We start from the raw sequence: 21,235 nt of genomic DNA on the forward strand, positions 1-21,235 counted from the left end.
TCCTGTTGTACAAAGTGCACAATGGGGAGCTGACTGAAGTACCGAAGAGACTGAAAACACATTGGTGCATCAAAGTTTAACGTGATAAATCCTGAAATCCTGAGTACAACAGTTGATGGTGGCATTTTGGAGAGGAAAACAAACTCCCTCCTCACCTTCTCTGGAATGGGAGGGTGTGGGCCCTCCAGGTCCCTCACTCCCTCCCTCTTCTCCATCCTCCCGGGATCCACTTCCTCTTCCTCCTCCACACCTGCGGATGACAGAGAAGCAAACAGATTTGTAGTGAGGAATGGTTACCAGATGGTAACTGCTCTGTCGGCGAGAAACAGTCATTCTAAAGCACTTGATGAGAAACAGAACAGTCTCTATCAGAGTAGAGATAGTTGCATCTTAAATTAAGACATGGCCTCAATTCACACTGGTGTAGTTTTTACGTAAATTTAGCAAACCGTGCCTACATTTTGTTTGCAGGTATCTTTAATTACTAAGCCACAAAAGCGTTTGTTTTCCTGTTTTGTATAACTGACAAATGCTTGCTTAGAGAGACGGGAGGTGGGGCACCTGAGCTAAGTCTGTGCAGGTGGCGTTTGCTACTCTGCAGGGGAGGATCTGGCTTAGACGCACAGGGAGCACTGCGGCTGGATGACACGCCCCCCCCTCCGCTCCTCCAGCCCTCTGATTGGCTCTGTCTATCCGATGGCGTTTCCTGCATGTGAAGCAGAGTTCGCTCCCCGACCACCAATGCAGCCAAGTCCAGGTTTCTTAAGGGATCTCCTTCCTGCTTGGTCGAGGGCGTCCAGTCTGATGTGTACGGAGGTAGTGGCCTCTGGGGCAGATGTGGCGCCGGGCCAGACCTCTCAGTCTTCCTGCCGCTGCTGCCAGGCTGCCTCCCTTCCGTCCACATCCAGTCGATCGCGATGTCCGTGGTCCTGTTCTCCGACCACGAGCGGTCCAGGTGCCTTCCCGTCGTCCACTGTCTCTCCAGCTTCCGGTCGATCTGCCTCTGGGCGTGGCGGTCCAGTGTCCACTGTTTGTCGGCGCGCCTGCTGTCGCAACATGCTCTCTCCGTCGGTTTGCTCTCCGCGCGCGTTCTCTCTCTCTCTCTCCGTCCAACCGCTGTTGACCACAGAGAGGCCCGTCGGTGGCTGCCTCAGCGTGGCCGTCCCCCTGCCTCCCGTCCGGCTGCCGCGGTCCCTCTGCATGCCCCGATCCCTCCGTCGTCTTGAGTCTGTCCGATTGCTTGACATCGCCCCAAAGCCTACCATATTCTGGCTGCTGCAGCTCGGTGTCCAAAATGGATTTCTGTCCAAAACAAAGAGAGCAGAAATAATACAGTCTTCAATAGCAACCATCAACTATGTTCTCAACAAGGCAGAACCCCCTTCTGGAACTCCCTCCAAAATCAAGGGTTGACCGGGGCATACCGCTTTGGGAGAATAAAACGGGTGTTTGATGACCCCCATGCTTGTATGTGGTATGCCCTGTACCGGTGGCGGGCTCAGGACCAGGAATTTCTCCCACTGCGGGCCGTCCCCTCTCCTGTCTGTGGAAACTCCGGGCGACTCGGCCCTGGACTGGGTCCTGGGGGGCTGCAGCAACGTGTAAACATTCTCCATGGCCGTCCTGTGGGTCACACACACTAGGAGCATGAGAGTGAAGACGAACCGCAGATGGTTCAATCTCACCAATGAGAGCATACATCCTGCTTCCTCGTTCCTACATGTGAGGAGTGCTTAACAGCCTACCAATGTGTTGAGGGAGAGTTAACACATAAGTGGAGTCATGGGAATCTTTTCTGTGCCCAATGATGCTGATGACGATTTGCAATCTGACAATCAATGTTTACACTTCTTTGCACTGGATTCTAGTCATAGTATTTGTTTTGGACCTGTTAGCTGCTGCACCGGTTGTCTTTTACATCTGTGTACACAGACGGGTGTCGGCCCATCTGCTAGGGCTTTTTCTCAGGATATCTGAGGTTTCTGAGCATTAGAATATTATATGCAAGAGATGCAACAACAGCAGTTGTCCCGATCAAGGGAACCCTAGCAGCCAATCGAGAAAATGTAATGGACTTAACATATGTACCTATTTCGGGAGGCAGAGTAATGTATAACATATGTACTTTCAATGTTCACATTATTGTATACCTAATTAATTAATGATTATCATTTAATTTGGTTATGAATAGAGGGAAGCAAAAAAATTGTTTGTGGGAAACATTTGCTGGATTAATCCTTGCATCTGGCTGTAAGAGTTGGCTACAAAAGCATTATTACCAATAGTGTCAGTGTCTTCTTTGGTTTACCTTTGTTTGTGGCCAAGTGAACTGTGTGTGCATGCCTGTGTATGTGTGCATGCATGAGCCAGGTATATGTTCACAAACCCGGTGGGTGCTATGGCAACAGCATGACACTCTTCGCTGAAAAGCTCTTCTCCTGATTCAGGCTCAGGATCCAGGGTCTGGTTGCGGTTTTTACGGAAGCTAAAGATGGACAGCATGTTGCTTCTCTTCTTTCTTCTCAGTGAGTTGGATTTGTGCAAAAATGAGAGTAGAGAGAGAGAGAGAGAGAGAGAGAGAGAGAGAGAGAGAGAGAGAGAGAGAGAGAGAGAGAGAGAGAGAGAGAGAGAGAGAGAGAGAGAGAAAAAACGATTTGTCCCTTCTAAGGAGCAGTAATTTAATTTAATATATAGCTATTCAAAGCCTGCCCACCCGTATGCTTGTTATGCACAGTGCATAGACAACTGGAGTGTTGCTAGGTTACGCCTCTGTTGTTATTTTTCCAGGGTGCACTTAGAACTACAGATAATTCTAAATAATCTAAATTCAAAGGTAATACAATTAAAAGCATTACTTGGGCTGCTGAATTATGGTGCTGTCTTGATGAAATAACCACTCTATATTTCACGAGAGCATCTTAATTCATACAATCTCGGATTCTAAAAGTTGTAGATTAGATGGGAACAATACCTATCAGGGAGTACTCTTTTAGAATAGAAATCTGGTAGTCCATCATCAAGAGGGCTAACTCCTCCATTTTCACTGCAGTGCTGTGGGAACAAGCACACGCACAAAGTCACAGACACAAACACACACATTTGTATGATTATTTTTGAGAGGGCCATTAGGTTGTACTGGGTTTCATTTGCAAATGTTCTGAATGCAATAATATAAATGGATTACTCTGGCTCGAGGAAGAGGACATTACCGAGTTGCACTGAATAATTTCATGTAGATTGCTCTTGACAAGGGAAAGAATTATTTACAAGCAAAGAGCAGTGCAATACCCTAGCGGCACAGCCAGACTGTGCAAGGCTGTATTTAACATCTTGAGATTCAATCATGGTACTATAGAATGTGTGTGTGTGTGTGTGTGTGTGTGTGTGTGTGTGTGTGTGTGTGTGTGTGTGTGTGTGTGTGTGTGTGTGTGTGTGTGTGTGTGTGTGTGTGTGTTTGTGAGTACGTGGTGTGTGGTGTGTGTGTGACCCCTACTGCTGAACATCAATAATCTCAGCGGGAGTTTTGACCGAGGTCTGGAGTGTGTTCAGAGATTCAGAGGAAACAGAAGCAGAGGAGGAAGAGGAAGATGGAGCGTGACATACTGTGTCAGAGGGAAGGTGGCTGGCCCTGTGTCGCCGCGGGGGCTTGGGCCGGACCCGTGTGACGTGGAGCAATGGTGCACCCTGGGTAGGCAGCTCCGACAGACCCTCCCAGGATGCGGAACGGGATAGGGGTGAGGAGAAGGGCATAGAGGTGGGTGGGGTAGAGCTGGAGTCATCACACAGGCCTGACACAGAAAGAGATGAAAGGTTTTTAGCGTGCATGTGTGTGTGTGTGTGTGTGTTTGTGTGTCAGGGTTTCTGCAGGTTTCAACAAGTTAAATTTTACACTTTTTAAGACGATTATGAATGCAATTTTATTTCAACTCAATACTGGCAAAAAAGGCACAAACGATATGAACGAAAAATCAAAGTACCAGAATTTCTAGCAAAGTAAATAAATGTTATCAAATTGAAAAGAATGTGACAACACAGAACTGTTCGTAAGAGATTATCTTCATTAAACAATGAAGATTTTATCCTCAGATACCTAAACGTAGAACCTCCTAGAGACATTTTAGACTACTTAAATGTCTTCAATTAATGGTTAATCGAAATCGAAATGTCGGCTGCTGTATGTCGGGACTGTCAGAGAAAGTCTAAAACTTTTTGAAAATAAGTAACGCCTCGTTTCCACATACGTACATTCTCGTATGCGATCCAACCGTCTCCGACCGAAAGTCCATTCATTCCTATGTGATTCTCCGTAATGTCAGTTTTTCCTCCGAGACTCCTCCCCTCCGTAAAATTTCTGTCCGGTATGTCCGTAATATATACGTTCAAAAAATTTAACTTTCGCCGTCGTTTTACGGAGATACCGTATGAAAGTTTTTATGTTTTTCACAAAACTTGTAACGACCATTATCATACGCTCCCACATCTTTTGTCTACATTTTCGTCCGCTTATCCGGGGTCGGGTCGCGGGGGGAGCAGCTCAAGCAGGGGGCTCCAGACTTCCCTTTCCCGGGCCACATTGACCAACTCTGACGGGGGGATCCCGAGGCGTTCCCAGGCCAGTGTTGAGATATAATCTCTCCACCTAGTCCTGGGTCTTCCCCGAGGTCTCCTCCCCACTGGACGTGCCTGAAACACCTCCCAAGGAAGGCGCCCAGTGGGCATCCTTACCAGATGCCCGAACCACCTCAGCTGACTCCTTTCAAAGTAAAGGAGCAGAAAACTCATCTCGGCCGCTTGTACCCGCGATCTCGTCCTTTCGGTCATCACCCAGCCCTCATGACCATAGGTGAGGATAGGAACGAAGATCGACCGGTAGATCGAGAGCTTTGCCTTGCGGCTCAGCTCTCTTTTCGTTACAACGGTGCGGTAAAGCGAACGCAATACCGCCCCCGCTGCTCCGATTCTCCGGCCAATCTCACGCTCCATAGTAGCCTACCCTCACTCGCGAGCAAGACCCCGAGGTACTCGTAAAACACGAGCGACTCCTTCCGTAAATTTACGGAAGCACGGATACGAAAAACATACGTATGTGGAAACGAGGCGTAACCAGATGTCTTACGGAGCACTCACCTGTACCGTGCCCGAGTACTTTTTCCCCCTAAAGTCTTGATCGTTTGGCTAGTGTGAGCACGCCATCCGTACTCAAGTACAGTTCAATTCTGTGGCCTCATTACACTTCGGAGTGGTGTGCTCAGGCTACGGTACAGATGCTAATGAGCCGACACGTGCACACGCACGGATACGCAACCTGAGCTGGTTGCGTATGTACAAGAGGCAACCGGACTCAGGCCGAGTTGAGATTGCCTGATGTGAGCACAGGCCAGCGGCACAGTGGGGGGGGGGGCAAGCGAGTCAGTTCGGCTTCCCCTCCTACGTAGGAAAGGGGCACATTTGAATATTACCCCTCACTTCCTCGTCCCCCTCCAATCAGAGCATAGATACGATTTTGTTAACGAGCGGACGAGCACTGGGCGGAGATGTTGGCGTATTTCAGAGACAGGGAGATTCCATGCAAAAATTGATTTCTAATTTGTCAGTTTGCCATGTGACTGCCTGGCAGTGACATGTGACTGCCTGCCGCCCAAGCAACCCCGCCAGAGCTTCGGCAGCGGCAGGCCGGGTAGGGGAGCTTCTGCGGCAGTCTGGCAGCTCAGCTCCAGGAGTACAATTCCTTTCTCCTCCATGTCATGGTTCTAGCTGGACTTCAGAGAGTCAAAGCCAAAGTTCCTTTCCCCCAATTCTTCTCAACCATGGCCGAGATGACCCCCACTACGATTCTTTACTTGTTATGGAAGTACCAGAGACTTTCAGAACTAGATCATAACGTGCTAAGAGCTGTATTATACTGAGAAAGTTCCTGCTGTTAGCCTGTCTAATTATCTCCCTGTGTTCTCCAAAAGACAAGTTAGATTTGATTGTAGAGTGATTGTAACATTGATAATACGCTCAAGTACCTGTCTCCAGTAATCGGCGGCATTTCTCGCGTCCCTCTCCATGGTTGCGTCAATTCTCCTGTTTCTCTTCCACTGTTCATATATGGCACACGATCCGGTATGAATCTGAGATTCTGCATGTGAGTCAATCCTTGCAGATAAATGTTGCCAGTCTCGTACTCCTTTGACCCACGCATCACTGTAAAAAGGTGCACTTCGGTCTGCAAACAGCCAGCACGGCTCACAATAGGCATAGTCCATTGTGGGCAAAGAGCACAGCCATGGTCGCAGGAGTTCGATACCTGTAGTGGTAGTGGTGGTGTAGTATTTGTCAGAGAAACACCTGTTTCCTGGCGTTTTGTCTCTGGGGAATGGTCCGGTAGGCCTACATGAACCAGTTGCTAATATAAAGCTTTTGGTCTTGGCGTCGGGAGGCAGAGTAATGTAGATGACTCAATCTGTGGGCAGAATAATCCCTGCAACAGGTCCACTGGGGCGCACAGCCGAGTCCGCTGACCTCTGAAGCTTCGGTGGCGGGGAAGTCTCCTTTGGGCTGACCGGAGAGGCGGAGGCGGCGGTAGGGTCAAAGGCGCTTCCTTTGAGCTCGCTGGCAAGCTACCGCTAGCCTCCGGCGGGATGCTAGCTTTTGCATGGGTTGCCTGGGTCTGAGTTAAAAATGTATCTAACTTGGCCATTTTAGTTTTACCCTCATCCTGCTTCTTTCTTTCCTTCCTCTTTTGCGCGCCGCTTTTTTGTTTATGCTTGCTAAACATGATTATTCTACCTTCTCTAGTCAACTTGCTTTTCTTTCCTGCTGAAAGGAGAAACAACTCGCGTCACGTCATCGCGATTCATCATGAATGACAGCAATCAAGGTGATTGGACAAATTATCATTTCCTCCTCCCATACCAGCCACTCAGCGTTAGCCTACCTTACCGACCCGCCCCGAGCTATTTCATTCACAAAAACAATTCAGTTGCTGGACAGCTCCTTTTTTTTCTTCCTCCATGGGCCCCTGACGGCGTCTGGGCCCCGGTGCAGCTGCACCGGTTGCACCATCGATATTTGTGCCACTGAATGGAGCCAAATATTAATCACTATTGAGATCTCCAGGCCTTTCCTTTGTCTGGATTTTGATGAACCCCCGACACCTCATGTAAATGGCCCTTTATGGCGCATTTCCATCGGCGGGTGCGGGGCGGCAACCAATTCTTAGAAAAACCTCTTCTATTACCCATCAATTCAAGATATAATTGTAGTTATCCAAGGTTCATGTTGGTAACAGCCCAAGATTAATTATGTATTATCTATCAATTAACATAGTACTTTCAAATAAAGTACTTTTTCTTATATAGTTATTGTTCATAGCTACACCCATTTTTAAAAGGTTTATTCGATTTACCTCAGAGAATACAGAATTGTTTTTATTTAAGTTGAAAAATTACAGCAATAACAGCCCCTGCAGGAACAGTTTTCCCCTAGTGTCATGGTACATCTTCTTAAATACTGTGTGTGAAGCCTTGTTTGTTTCCATGGTATTACCATTGTAGGATCAATAGGTCTAACTATTGAAGCTCAAGCTTGACGCTCCGTTTTCCCATCGACGCGTACCTCATCCAATATCCACAAAAATAATCCACCGGACCACGACGTGAAGTTTGAAAGGTTTAAGAGATAGAAAGAGATTGAGAGGTCAGAAAACTGTGTGGCTCCACGCTTCTTATTCCTGACTGTCTGTCACAGGTAGTTAACACAATTAAGTTCCTCTCAAACTTCAAAATAAAGTAACTAAATGTGCGAATACACCAAAAATATTGCAAGGGAATTTCTAAATAAAATTCGACATGTTCGAAATTACCACACCTGACTATTATATTATTTCACTTATAAAAATCCTGCAACCATGTTCTTTCCATATCCTTTGTATATATAATTGCATTGTCCACGTAGTTAACTGGAACTTGTACCATATATGTTCTGCAACGTTACTAAGTAAAACATGACAATTTACCAAGTAAATAAGCTGAAACTGTACTGTACACGAAAGCCATGTTTGTTTCCATGGTAATACCAGGCTCTTACCATATAAGTTCTAACTGGTTATTCACTTTTTTTCGTGCAATGAACACAAATTTGTACCATATATATTCTGCAACGTTAGTAAGTAAAACATCACAATTTACCCAGTAAATAAGTCAAGTCAGGTTTATTTATATAGCACATTTCATATGGCATGCATAGGCACAATGTGCTTTGAGTGGAGAGATGTCATTAAATTATCTAAAATAAACAAACACACTTAGCAAAAGAAAAGACAAAACAAACTGAAAAATAGGCTACTCATGAATTAAAAGCTAAAGAAAACAAATAAGTTTTAAGATCCTTTTTAAAAGAGAGCGTTGATTGCGATGACTTTTATTCCAAAGGTAAGCTATTCCAGAGGATTGGAGCACAGTAACTAAAGGCACCATGTGCTGCATTAGTGTTCATTCATGGGATCGTGAGGAGACATTTACTGGAGGACCTTAAGTAACGGGTTGGATCATAAAAAGAGATCATATCGGATATATAGGGTGGGGCGAGGCCGTTTAATAATTTAAAGACAAGAAGGAGTATTTTGAACTCAATTCTTTGTTTTACTGAGAGCCAGTGAAGGGATTTAAGAATAGGAGTAATATGATTAAATTTAGATATTCTAGTGAGTATTCTAGCAGCTGCATTTTGGATAAGTTGAAGTTTGTTTAAAGGTCCCATGACATGCTATTTTATGTATTCTTTAATATAGGTATTAGTGGGCAACTAACACAGTATTCAAAGACGTTCCCGAAATTCAGCCGTGGTGCAGAGTTACAGCCACTCCGAGCCAGTCGCACATTGAGCTTCCCCCAAATGCGCTGTTTTGGTGTCTGTAGCTATAATGCAAATGAGGAGGAGCGAGGCGGGTCAAGGAGGAGGGTGGGGGTGTGGCCCTGAGCAGCTTGCAGCCACGGTACCATGCGCTCTGTTTACAGTGGATGTATCGCAATGGCGAGGCACACAGCCTTTAGCCGTGTTCTGTAAATATTCTAGAACACACGGGAGTCCTGGAGCTCTATATCTAAATATTATCATATAGCCTACATAGATATCTATATCATATAATATATATTATCACGGCCAAAAGCTGTGTGAGCCGATATTATGAATCTCAAACGACCGCGTTGGGTTCTCCGACGTTCCTGGTTCTTCAACGTCCTCATCAATGTGAAGTAGACTGAACCGCGACAAGGAGGAGAAAGGGATCGTTGCCGGGCAGCGCTTAGGCACCTCTGCCTCCGGCGGTGGTCCCTCAGTGGGTCTCAAGCGGGAGACATTCGCCGCCAACAATCCCTTTCTCCTCCATGTCGTGGTTCATGTTCTTGAGGGAGTCAAAGCCAAAGTTCCTTCCCCCCAATTCATTCTCAACCTTGGCTGAGATAACCCCCAATACGAGTCTCGCTGTAGAAATACCAGACGAGAGTCCGACGTGTTATGCGCCATAACACCAAAAGCAGAACGGTTATCCAAATAGAAATAATCGGACGAGAGTCCGACGTGTTATGCGCCATAACACCAAAAGCAGAACGGTTATCCAAATAACAAGGAAGTGTACAACACTTGCGTTACAGTCCTGGATCTCTATATCTAAATAATATCATATAATACATAGAAATCTATATCATTTAATACATATTATCACGGCCAAAAGCTGTGTGCGCCTCCAGACGATATTATGAATCACAAACGACTTTGTCGGGTTCTGCGACGTCTCTGGTTCTTCCACTTTCACATCAACCTGAAGTCGACTGAACCGCACGCTGCCTGCTGCCGGCTGCCCGCTGACGGGCGATGGTGCCTCGCGGCAACCGGCGGCATGTCGCAGTTCATGTACTTCAGCGAGTCAAAGCCAAAGTTCCTTTCCCCCAATTCCTTCTCAACCATGGCTGAGATAACCCCCAATACGAGTCTCGTTGTAGAAATACCAGAGACGAGAGTCCGACGTGTTATGCGCCATAACACCAAAAGCAGAACGGTTATCCAAATAATAAGGAAGTGTACAACACTTGCGTTACAGTCCTGGAGCTCTATATCTAAATAATATCATATAATACATAGAAATCTATATCATTTAATACATATTATCACGGCCAAAAGCTGTGTGCGCCTCCAGACGATATTATGAATCACAAACGACTTTGTCGGGTTCTGTGACGTCTCTGGTTCTTCCACTTTCACATCAACCTGAAGTCGACTGAACCGGGCGCTGCCTGCTGCCGGCTGCCGGGCGATGGTGCCTCGCGGCAACCGGCGGCATGTCGCAGTTCATGTACTTCAGCGAGTCAAAGCCAAAGTTCCTTTCCCCCAATTCCTTCTCAACCATGGCTCAGATAACCCCCACAACAGTCTTGTTGTGGAAATACAAGACACGTCAAAGAACCGACAAGAAACACTTGCGTTACAGTGTGTGTATTCACACACACACACACACACACACACATGTGGCGCTCGCACGGTCGAGTCTCATTGGCGGGCCAACGTCTCTGGGCAGGCCAGGCAGAGTAAGGGGAGGAGCTGAGATTCTTGGTGACGTCATGAATACAGACATTCCAATTCAGCGCACTTGAGCCTCCGTTTTTTCAAAGGCGAGCAGAACAGCTAGTGCTCGTTTTACGCCAAACGCAAGTTTTAGCCATTGGGGGACCATAGGCAGGCTAGGGGAACTCATATTTATGTTAGAAAACCTCATAAAGTGAGATTTTCATGTCATGGGACCTTTAACATCTGTTTTGTTAGACCAGCATAGAGTGTGTTACAATAACGACTGGAGATAAATGAGTAGTAATTTTTCGGAATCCTGTAAAGACAGGAGGCCACAAACTTTAGAAATATATCTAAGGTGGTAAAAGGCTGTCTTTGTAATGTGAGATATATGTTTTTGAAAATTAAGATCGGCATCAAGAGTGACTCCTACATTTTTAACAGCCTTACACGGTTCAACCAAACGGGAGGTTAGGATTGGGTGAAAGTGATGTCTCAGGGCCTTAGGACCTACAACCAGGATCTCTGTCTTGGCATCATTTAACATTAAAAAAATTTGGCCATGAGTGTAAACAGATTTTGTGTTGCCGAATGATAGACCCAAGTGGTAACATGTGCAAGTTAAAAAGCAAAGGACCAAGAATAGACCCTTGAGGTACCCCATATAAAATGGGCATTACATCAGAAGAGAGGCTATTAATAGAAACAGAAAAAGATCTCCCGTTTAAATAGGATGAGATCCAAGGAAGAGCTGTTCCTTGGAGACCAACTTAATGCTGAAGACGTTGTAGAAGTATAGCATGATCAACGGTATCAAATGCAGCACTTAAGATCAAGGAGAACAAGAATGGACATTTTGTGATTGTGAGTCACAATTCTAAGTTAATTTACAACTCTGACCATAGCAATTTCTTTGCTGTGATTTACCCGGAACCCAGATTGATAGGCATCAAATATTTTGCCTAAGAAAGGCAAGTTAGAGATGGGCCTGTAACTTTCATAAACCAAGGGGTCAAGGTTTTTTTTTTTGTAGCGGTGTAACCATGGCATGTTTGAGGCAGCCAGGGAATGTTCCAGATAGAAGGGAGGTGTTAACAATATGAAGTACATCAGCAGCCAAGGAGCTGAAGACTTGTTAGAGCAGCTTAGTAGGTACAGGGTCGAGGGAGCAAGTAGATTAACCTAATTTTTGGACTACTTCTTCAAGCTCACTCAGATGGATTAGAGTGAAATTGTGAAGAGTAACCGTACTATTGGGCAGATGTTGGCTAAGAGGTTGATGATTAAAGCCATCAATGAAGGATGATGTGATACTGCTCCTGATAGTTTAAATTTTTTCACTGAAAAATGTAGCAAACTGATTGCACTTCACTTCATTGTGGAGCTCATAGGGCATCAAGCACGGAGGATGGATTAGTCTGTCAATGGTATTAAACAGGACTTTAGAATTATTTGTAACATTTGTTGACTCCCTGAAGTACATTAACCACAACATGGAGGAGAAAGGGATTGTTGGCCGCAAATGTATCCCGCTTGAGCCCTGCTTCCCGCTGCCTCGGCAGCGGTCAGCGCTAATCACCGCCTCCTGAAGCCGAGGCGGTGGTCCATCGGCAGCGAGGCTCCAGCGGGAGACGACCGCGGTCAACAATCCCTTTCTCCTCCATGTCGTGGTTCATGCCTACTTCAGGGAGTCAAAGCCAAAGTTCCTTTCCCCCAATTCATTCTCAACCATGGCTGAGATAACCCCCACTACGAGTCTCGTTGTGGAAATACCAGAGACGAGAGTCCGACGTGTTATGCACCATAACACCAAAAGCAGAACGGTTATCCAAATAACAAGGAAGTGTACAACACTTGCGTTACAGTCCTGGAGCTCTACATCTAAATAATATCATATAATACATAGATATCTATATCAAATAATACATATTATCACGGCCAAAAGCTGTGTGCACCTCCAGACGATATAATGAATCACAAAGGACTTCGTCGGGTTCTCCAAAGTCTCTGGTTCTTCCACTTCCACATCAATCTGTAGTAGACAGAACCGCGCGCTGCCTGCTGCCGGCGCGAGGCACCACCGCCCGGCTGCCCGCTGCCGGGCGGTGGTGCCTCGCGGCAACCAGCGGCAGGCAGCATGTCGCAGTTCATGTACTTCGATATTGTTCTGCCATTGCATTCAAAATTCTGTAACTAGCCTGTTACTACGAACTTAGCAACTACCGTACACATATTAGCCTTTAGCACTAGCTCAATCACGACTCCTTCAGAATTTCTGTGGGTGGTTACGAACCAACCAAGTGGGCAGGGCCATGAATAATAATTTGACAACGCTACGTAGCAGTGTCACCTTATCCAGATTGGCTCATTTCTTCTGCCTTTTTCCTTTCATTGGCTATTGCATACAAACTGCATAGATTTCAAACTTACCACAGGTCACAAACTTATTCTGACCTATGTTATTTAACAAACAATAGGAAAAATGTGATTTTAATGGCATGGGCTCTTTAAAGTAATGAGTTGATGAATGGAGAACGGCTCTTGGTAACTAGGGTTGAGCACCGAAACTCGGTTCCAGTAGGGAACCGGTTCCGATGTAAACCGTTGTAATGAGATCGAATAACAAGGCACATTTCGGTGCTTCGTAACGGTGCCTTTTTTTTATTTTATTTTTTTTACACATAGGCTTACATAAACCTGTAATTAATATTTAATATTGTTTTTGAATCAAGCTGCAAAACTGTATTTCAGTCTACAATCCCTGAGTATTTCTTTTTGTGTTTCTGAATGCAGGGTCAATGCTTAAATATGTGCAAAGAGTTCCTCAAGACCAGGAGGAAGATTTAGATGATCAACCATCCACCAGCAGTTCAAGCACACATCATCAACCACCAATCTCTGCAGACTCTGCAGTAGCACCCAGCCCTGACCAACAACCATCAACTACTAGTTCAGGTACAGATACAACCCAGCCCTCAACCACCCTCAGAGTGAGTCCTGTCACTGAGAGGCCATCAGCAAGTGACATTGTAGAGACGTATGTGCCCCCTCCAACTGATCCTGCTCTATGGCCAGCACACATTTAAGATGCTGATCGGGTTAAAATTGTGCACAGAGGGCCTTTCAAAGTCAGCCCTGATTTTAGTTTTCCAAAGGGACGATGGAGCAGCATTTCATTCCAGCCTCCAGTTCAAAACCTTACCAAATGGAGAGGTTAACAGAAGCTGGGTAGTGTACTTTTGCATTTCATTCCAGCCTCCAGTTCAAAACCTTACCAAATGGAGAGAAGGTTAACAGAAGCTGGGTAGTGTACTCTCCAACAATGCTGTGATCTGCTTTGCATGTAAACTTTTTAGTGTGAAGGACATAAAGCTGACTGCAGAGGGCCACAGTGAGTGGTCGAACATCAACACCAGTTTGAGAGGTCATGAGTGTAGCCCAAACCATACACAGTGCATGGTTAAGTGGAGAGAACTGGACACACGGCTTAAAAAGGGCATGGCAATAGACCAACAGGAGTTGACATTACTGGAGGCAGAAAGGAAAAAGTTGCGAGATGTTCTGAAACGCCTGCTCTCAATCACTCTCTCACTGGCTTCAAGAAATGTGTCTTTTAGAGGCTCTTCTGACCGTCTTCATGAGCTAGACAATGGCAACTTTTTGAAGGAAGTGGAGCTTATGGCAACATATGACCCTGTAATGGAGATTCACCTGGCTTAAAGTTCCCACACACAATACCTCAGTCATGAGACACAGAACGAACTCATTCAGATAATCTCTTCAGAAACATTACGCACTATAGTGAGACATATCCAGTCAGCAAAATATTTTTCTATCATTCTTGACTGTACCCCAGATTTCAGTCACAAGGAACAGATGTCAGTCATAGTGTGCATTGTCCATCTCCAGCTACAACCAGACATTAAAGAATACTTCCTGGCACGGACGTAATTTGGGGGGGGGACACAGGGGACATGTCCCCTGCGCTTTTTCAATAGGCCGTTCTGGTCCCCTGCAGTTTTCACCGTCCGGAAACCATGTTACGCTATGGTAAACAGAGACTCGTCAGGCACTAGGACCAAGCGGAAACGGCCGCTCGAGCTGAAGCCAGTTTGCTTTCGTTTAGACCTGCCCACAAGCTCCTCCATTGGCTCTGCATTCCTTGTGTGATTGGCCGTCCCCGCTGTCACTCCATCAGGTTATAAACAGCACCAGTACGCACACCGGTCTGCCAGTTGGGGAGGAGGCCGTGTTAATCTTCCGCTGTAAGTTGGGCGTTTGTTCTGCCTGGGCCACGTTCACACCTTAATTGCCACGATCATCCTGTAAGGCTTAACAAGACGAGAAACTACTATAACTGCCTAAAATGACAGTGGTTCTGTGTTACATTCATTTTAAATAAATTTGATCACTTGACTACTTACACTGAATTATGGACATTTTATTCAATTTCTCCCCACCTGTGATATTCCTGCCAGTTTGACCTGCCCACCACTGGGTAGTGCTATGTAAATTAGGTCTGTTTACCATATATTCCAAAAATAAGTGTAAAATTGGTGCTACTGAGATGGAGTGAAGTTGACTAACAAGGTGAAACACAGAATTGGGTGATAATGTTTTGCTACATGCTTTACAACCAGACAAACCAAAAAAGGGAACAGTAAACTTAAAAGTAGCAACAGAAAACTAGAAGAACTACTAGAAAACACAGTGAACTGAAGAGTTTTATAAAAAATATTTGTGTCCCCCCCACCTCTGAAATCAAAGTTTCGTCACTGCTTCCTGGGATATATTGATGTGGAGGAAACTACTGGATTTAGCCTGTCAAATGTTATCCTGGAGAAGTTGAAGGAGCTTGGCATTCCATTCGAAAATTGTCGAAGACAGGCCTATGACAATGGAGCCAACATGAAGGGGAAGAAGCAAGGTGTTCAGGCTAGACTCCGACAATTAAACCCAAGAGAATTTTTTGTTCCTTGTGGAGCTCACACCATGAATCTCGTCATAGCTGATGCTGCCAAGTCCTCCCAAGATGCCACTGGCTACTTTGGCTATTTGCAAAAGTTATTACATTTATTTTCAGGGGCCACCTAGTGATGGGCCATTTTGACAAAGCATGTCCAACTGATGTTAGATGGGAGAGCAGGCTTAAGATTGTAACAGCTGTCCGGAATCAAACAAAGGAAGTGAGAGTTGCTCTCCTGGAGGCTAGGGAGGCTGTAAAGGATCCAGTGGCAAAAGTGGAGACTCAAGCTCTTGCTGAGGAAGTAGCCTCATTTTGATTTTTGATTTGCTCTGTTGTGTGTTGTGAACTTCTTACCATCACAAACCAGGTGAACAAGCTACTTCAATCAAGTTCAATGCAGCTTGATATTGCTGTTAGGCTCATTGACAGTGCCAAAAGTAACCTCACCAAATACAGACAGTCTGGGTTTGACGAGGCTGTGTCAACTGCTAAGGAACTCTGTGAGGCCCTGAAAATAGAACCACAGCTTAAGCAGAAAAGACTCAGGAGCACAAAAAGGCAGTTTGCGTATGAAGCTGTTGAAGAGCCCTTCAATGATGCCCTTAAAAAGCTTGAGGTCAAATTTTTCAATAGCGTTGTGGACTCTTCTTTAATGTCACTGCAGAAGAGGTTTGAGACCATGAATCAAGTCAAAGAAAAATATGGAGTGCTGCTTGATTTCAGCAAAGTTAATGGAATGTCCAAGGAGAAAACACTGCAATGAAGTACGCAAGACACTTACGGAAAAGGGAACAGCGGACATTGATGGACCTGAGATGCTGCAGGAAATCATCAACCTTCCTCAGCTATCACCAAAGACATCTGCCTTGGAAATGCTGACATTTCTTCATGACAATCAGCTCCAGGTGTATCCCAATCTGTGGATTGCTTTGCGAATTGCACTGACTCTCCCCGTCTTTTCAAAACTCAAGCTCATTAAAACATACCTGCGTTCATCGATGGGGCAGGAGCGTTTAAGTGGACTGGCCGTCATCAGCATCAATCGAGATGTGGCTCAGAAACTCTCATATGATGACCTGATTGCTGATTTTGCAGCCAGGAAATGCAGACGTGTCCCTCTGTAGGCGCTGTATTATTTTATTTATTTAAATGTTTGTTGCTATTGTTAATGCACAATTAGTGTAGTCTTTTATCAAGATTTAAATTTCTCTTATTTATTTGCAAACATTACATGTTGAAGTTATATTGGAAATAAAGAGAAACGTACCGACAATTACTGAATTGATGTCCATTTTTGGGGGGCACCACAATGCATTTGTGCTTAGGGCACCCAAATGGCTAGCGCCGGCCCTGTAACCAGGCTCTTATCATTTTTAATCGATTATTCCCTTTTCCATGCAATCAACACAAACTTGTACCATATATGTTCTGCAACATCGTTTAAACATTGTTAAAGCACCTTCATTTTAGTTATAGAATCCCAAACCACTGTTGATGAAAGGCATTTTTAAATTAAACGAAAACAAAGGCTCATCTTTCAAACAATGCATTTCTCACAAACAGGCAGTGGTGGGTATAGTACTGAAAATCTACTTTAGTAAAAGTAAATATTCCAATTGGAAAACCTACTTGAGTAAGAGTAAAAAAGTACTTTGTTTTAAAGTTACTCAAATTACAAGTTACTTTACATTTTTGTATTGGAGTGCTTGGATCAGTGAAAAGACCTAACGTGTTAGAATGCGTGAGTGACTGAATGAGGCAGAGAAAGAGATGCTCTCCTTAAACATTTCTTCACAAGTTGTACAACAAAAGCAATATGTACAACAAAAAATGTAATTTCATTTCAAACAAATTTGCATTAAGCTCTGTGCATGTGACAAAAGGCAAGAGCTTTGTAGGAACACAACCAATTAAACACAAACGAGACTTGGTTGGCTGATTGGGCAATCAGATTTATCCAGCCTACGCACATAGCATGCACGCACACTCACAGAGCCAGACACGACAATGACAAACAAGTTTGTGAGTGGTCTGCAGAATACAGTGTAACATAGTATCTTCAGAATTATATAAACTATATGTGGACCGTAACTCCGCACCCCCTGGCGAAAATATCTTCCTGCGCGTCTGCATCCATGCGTTTCTAGTCCTCAGTCCCAACGTAACGGTCGACTCGTCTCCTCGGCTATGGAATTGCAACAATGTTGCAACCTAGGGAGGGTGCGTCGCTAACGTGTACGCTTGTATGTCAACGAAGATAATGGGCCCTATCTTGCATCCGGCGCAAGTGACTTAGTCACTGGCGCATGTGTCGTTGCTAGTTTACAACTGGCGCAGAGCGTTCTTTTCCCACCAGCGCCACTCGCCGGTAAATTAGGGATTGATCATGCGCCCCAAGGGGCGGTTCGGCGGAAGGAGGAGGCGTGTTCTGGCGCAAACGCTATTTTGCCGTTGCTGAATACCATTGCGCTACTGACATCGAAATACCTGGTTTAAAGTCAGTGGTGCGTTGTTCAGATGCTATTTTAAGGGCGGATGCATACATGCGCATGCGATGCATACGGATTGCTTGTGCACCTCGCGCATACACTTTGCTTCTCTCATCTACCTAGCCGCACATTCTTGGTAAATTATTTGGGAAAGAACAGCTGATGCAGCGGTAATAAGTTGTACTTTTAAATCAATGCATCTGCAAACACCGTACAGCAAAAACATATTTTCTTGACACAGACATCGTGTAGGCCTACATGCCCATAACTTTTAGGATTGATGAGTATTTGATCGTGAAAAACATTGTTTTACCGCGAGTGAGTGTTAAAAAGAATGAATGAATGCGGGCGCGCGTGTTTGCTCTGTTTAAACACACGCAAAATAAACACGTAACGCATAATACAATCAATGGCAATGTCTATTACCGCGGGGACACATGCATATTAGGATAGCATACAATACTGATAAGAAACAATGTTTATAATGTATTGCGTATATCATTAAATAGAACCACAGTTACCGCATATCATATGTTATATCATATACGTTTTCTTTGGCGAAATTTATTTGAAGACTCAGTATTTCTGAAGTTGTGGAAGAAAACCCCTTATATTTATTTGGCAATAAACTGAGCCATTTGCAGTTTGAAATTCATGTGCATCTGTCTCATCGGAGACTGCAGACGCGCTGTCAAAATATCAACTCGTCCGATTCAAATGCGCTCATGGCTCTTAAAGGGGATGGGAGCTGGCACTCTCATTGGTTTGTTGGACGTTACGCCCAAACCACACCTACGGGTAATTAGGCTGCTTCAGACCAACCCTTTTGACACTTGCGCCGCGACGCAAGTGTCATTTATCCGCCTGTAAAATAGCGATAGCGCCGTAGAACCGCCCACAAAGCTACTTGCGCTTTGCGCTTCCCACTTGCGTTTCAGACCGTTAAAATAGGGCCCAATGTCTTTATCAAAATGCTCATTTTAATGAAGGCGCAATGGAAAATGTAATTGAGTAAAGAGTAGAATTCTAAATCAAATATTTACTTGAGTACGAGTAAAATTACAGACTTAAAAAAGGAACGTGAAAAGTACTCGATAACCGAAAAATTTACTTTTTTACTCATTTGCAGTGTTGGTAATAACGCCGTTTAAAAGAACTGCGTTACGTAACGCGGTTATTTTTTCAGTAACAGGGTAATCTAACTAATTACTATTTCCGACGTTACGACGCCGTTACCGTTACTGTACGTAAAATGCAGTGCGTTACTATGAATTGATTGAATAAACTGCGTAATCCGAAAGCACCCCTGGCTCCTATCACAAACTGCTAGTGAGGAGACCGGGTGGATTAACAACGAGATAAGCGATTATGATTGGCTAAGGCAGAGTTATGTTTCATGGTAGCCAATCGGAGCCAGTGTTTTTATACACAAGCCAGGACACGCGCGCCACACACACGCAAACGCACACACCAAACCGATTCGATGAAGCAGCAGAAATGGCGAGTCCGGAGCAATCCGATGAAAAGTTGGCATTTTCTGTAGTATCCACAGCCTTTGCAACCAAGCAAATTGAAATCCAGGCCCCATCTACACTAACCCGGGTAAATGTAAAAACGCACATGCGCAATGAAAATGATCTCCGTCCACACTATCGTTTTCATATCGTTTTCAGAATGTTTTGCATCCACGTTCCACACTGAAATTATTTTGAGACGTTACTCCGCCACGCCTCTCTGTTTAGATTACAGGCGCGCGATCAGATGATATTTACAGTTGATCAGCTGGTTAATCATTTTCGACCCGGTCTTGTCCAGAAACGCTGCTCCAAGTAGGCTACGGTTTGAACTGTCGTCTTTCGTTTTTTTTTACCATCACTTAACCCTCATAAGGTGTTCGGGTCTGTGGGACCCGTTTTCAGTTTTTAGCTTTATAAAAGTCATACAAATAATTATTTTTTTGAACTAAGATTCATTGGTTTTGGCTCATTTTCTGTGAGGAACATAAATCAGAAAACATTTTCAAGGACCCCCCCCCTGTATACCCCCCCATCACATTTATATTACACACAGGGTGTTCGGGTCCAGTGGACCCGGAGCTAGTTTAAGTGTGGAAATCATAGGTTCTGTGCACCCTCATTTTCCCTTTCTCCTCTGTGTGTGTGTGTGTGTGTGTGTGTGTGTGTGTGTGTGTGTGTGTGTGTGTGTGTGTGTGTGTGTGTGTGTGTGTGTGTGTGTGTGTGTGTGTGTGTGTGTGTGAGAGTAAAGCAGGTGAATGGGCCCTTGGTGTGAGCACCCACAGTGTGCACCCACTGTTCCCGCACAAGGTTGCAACATTGGAGCACCCAACACTATCTACACCCATATTCCCACACATTTCACCCTCTGTCTTGCGGGAACCAAGCTTGGGGATCTGACACTATAAAAAATCTCTGTCAGCGTGGTTCCATACCACAACTGATCAAGATGGCAAAGCGATTCTCTGTACAGACTGCCTTACAGTTGATATTTGAAGAGACAGAGGGTTTTGATGGTGATGCAGAGGAAACAGTTTCAGAAAGTGAGGATAACATTTCTGAAAATTCGGAGTCTGACACTGAGTTTGAAGAGGAGGATCAGCATCAGCCAGCTCCGAAACGTAAAAGACAAATACACAATATACATAATACAATAATATAAAACATAATATACATGCAACCAGTGCAAAAAATACATATTCAATACACACACACAGTGAGACTCTGCCCCTCATGTGTGGTATAGACTGATATACGTATAATGGCTGTGTTCAAAGGCTTTAATGTGTTGTTCAGACAGATGTTATTGAGTATGTTTCAATTTCTAATGATGTTGATAATTTCCCAGTTATGCCTGTTTTATGATGCATTTCCTTATTTTATTACATGCTAATACGAAAATAAACAAAAACGAGTGGCACCTCTATTCATAAATGTGATTTAACAAAGGTAAAGGGATCAAATTTAACATATGTGTTGTTTATATTACTTGCAATTGGGTTGAAGTAACCATTTGGTGAGTATTTAAAAAAAAAGTTAGATTATGTTGAATTAAAAGGCCTAAAATGCAATGGGTCCACCAGACCCAGCAGCACCTCCTGTGTAACAAAAATACGAACACCCTATGAGGGTTAAGAACATTAAGTACAGCGCTCGCCTCCGGCGTTGGAGCAACGAATATTTTTGACTCAATATGTCGAGTTGTTTTGTCGGAGATG

At 44.6% G+C, this 21,235-nt stretch overlaps 1 protein-coding gene across 1 annotated transcript in view; it reads right to left on the reverse strand.

The window, feature by feature from the left end:
• The window catches only part of LOC132469551 (capping protein, Arp2/3 and myosin-I linker protein 3-like), a 189,467-nt gene that overhangs the window by 38,299 nt on the left and 129,933 nt on the right, over nt 1-21,235 (reverse strand). Inside the window, 7 exon segments of the mRNA XM_060067536.1 lie at nt 156-250; nt 562-1,146; nt 1,149-1,302; nt 1,488-1,623; nt 2,387-2,560; nt 2,975-3,051; nt 3,604-3,788. Coding sequence (XP_059923519.1) covers nt 156-250; nt 562-1,146; nt 1,149-1,302; nt 1,488-1,623; nt 2,387-2,560; nt 2,975-3,051; nt 3,604-3,788 — 1,406 coding nt within the window.

The sequence above is a fragment of the Gadus macrocephalus genome, chromosome 12 (assembly GCF_031168955.1).
Source record: "Gadus macrocephalus chromosome 12, ASM3116895v1".
Lineage (NCBI taxonomy): Eukaryota > Metazoa > Chordata > Actinopteri > Gadiformes > Gadidae > Gadus > Gadus macrocephalus.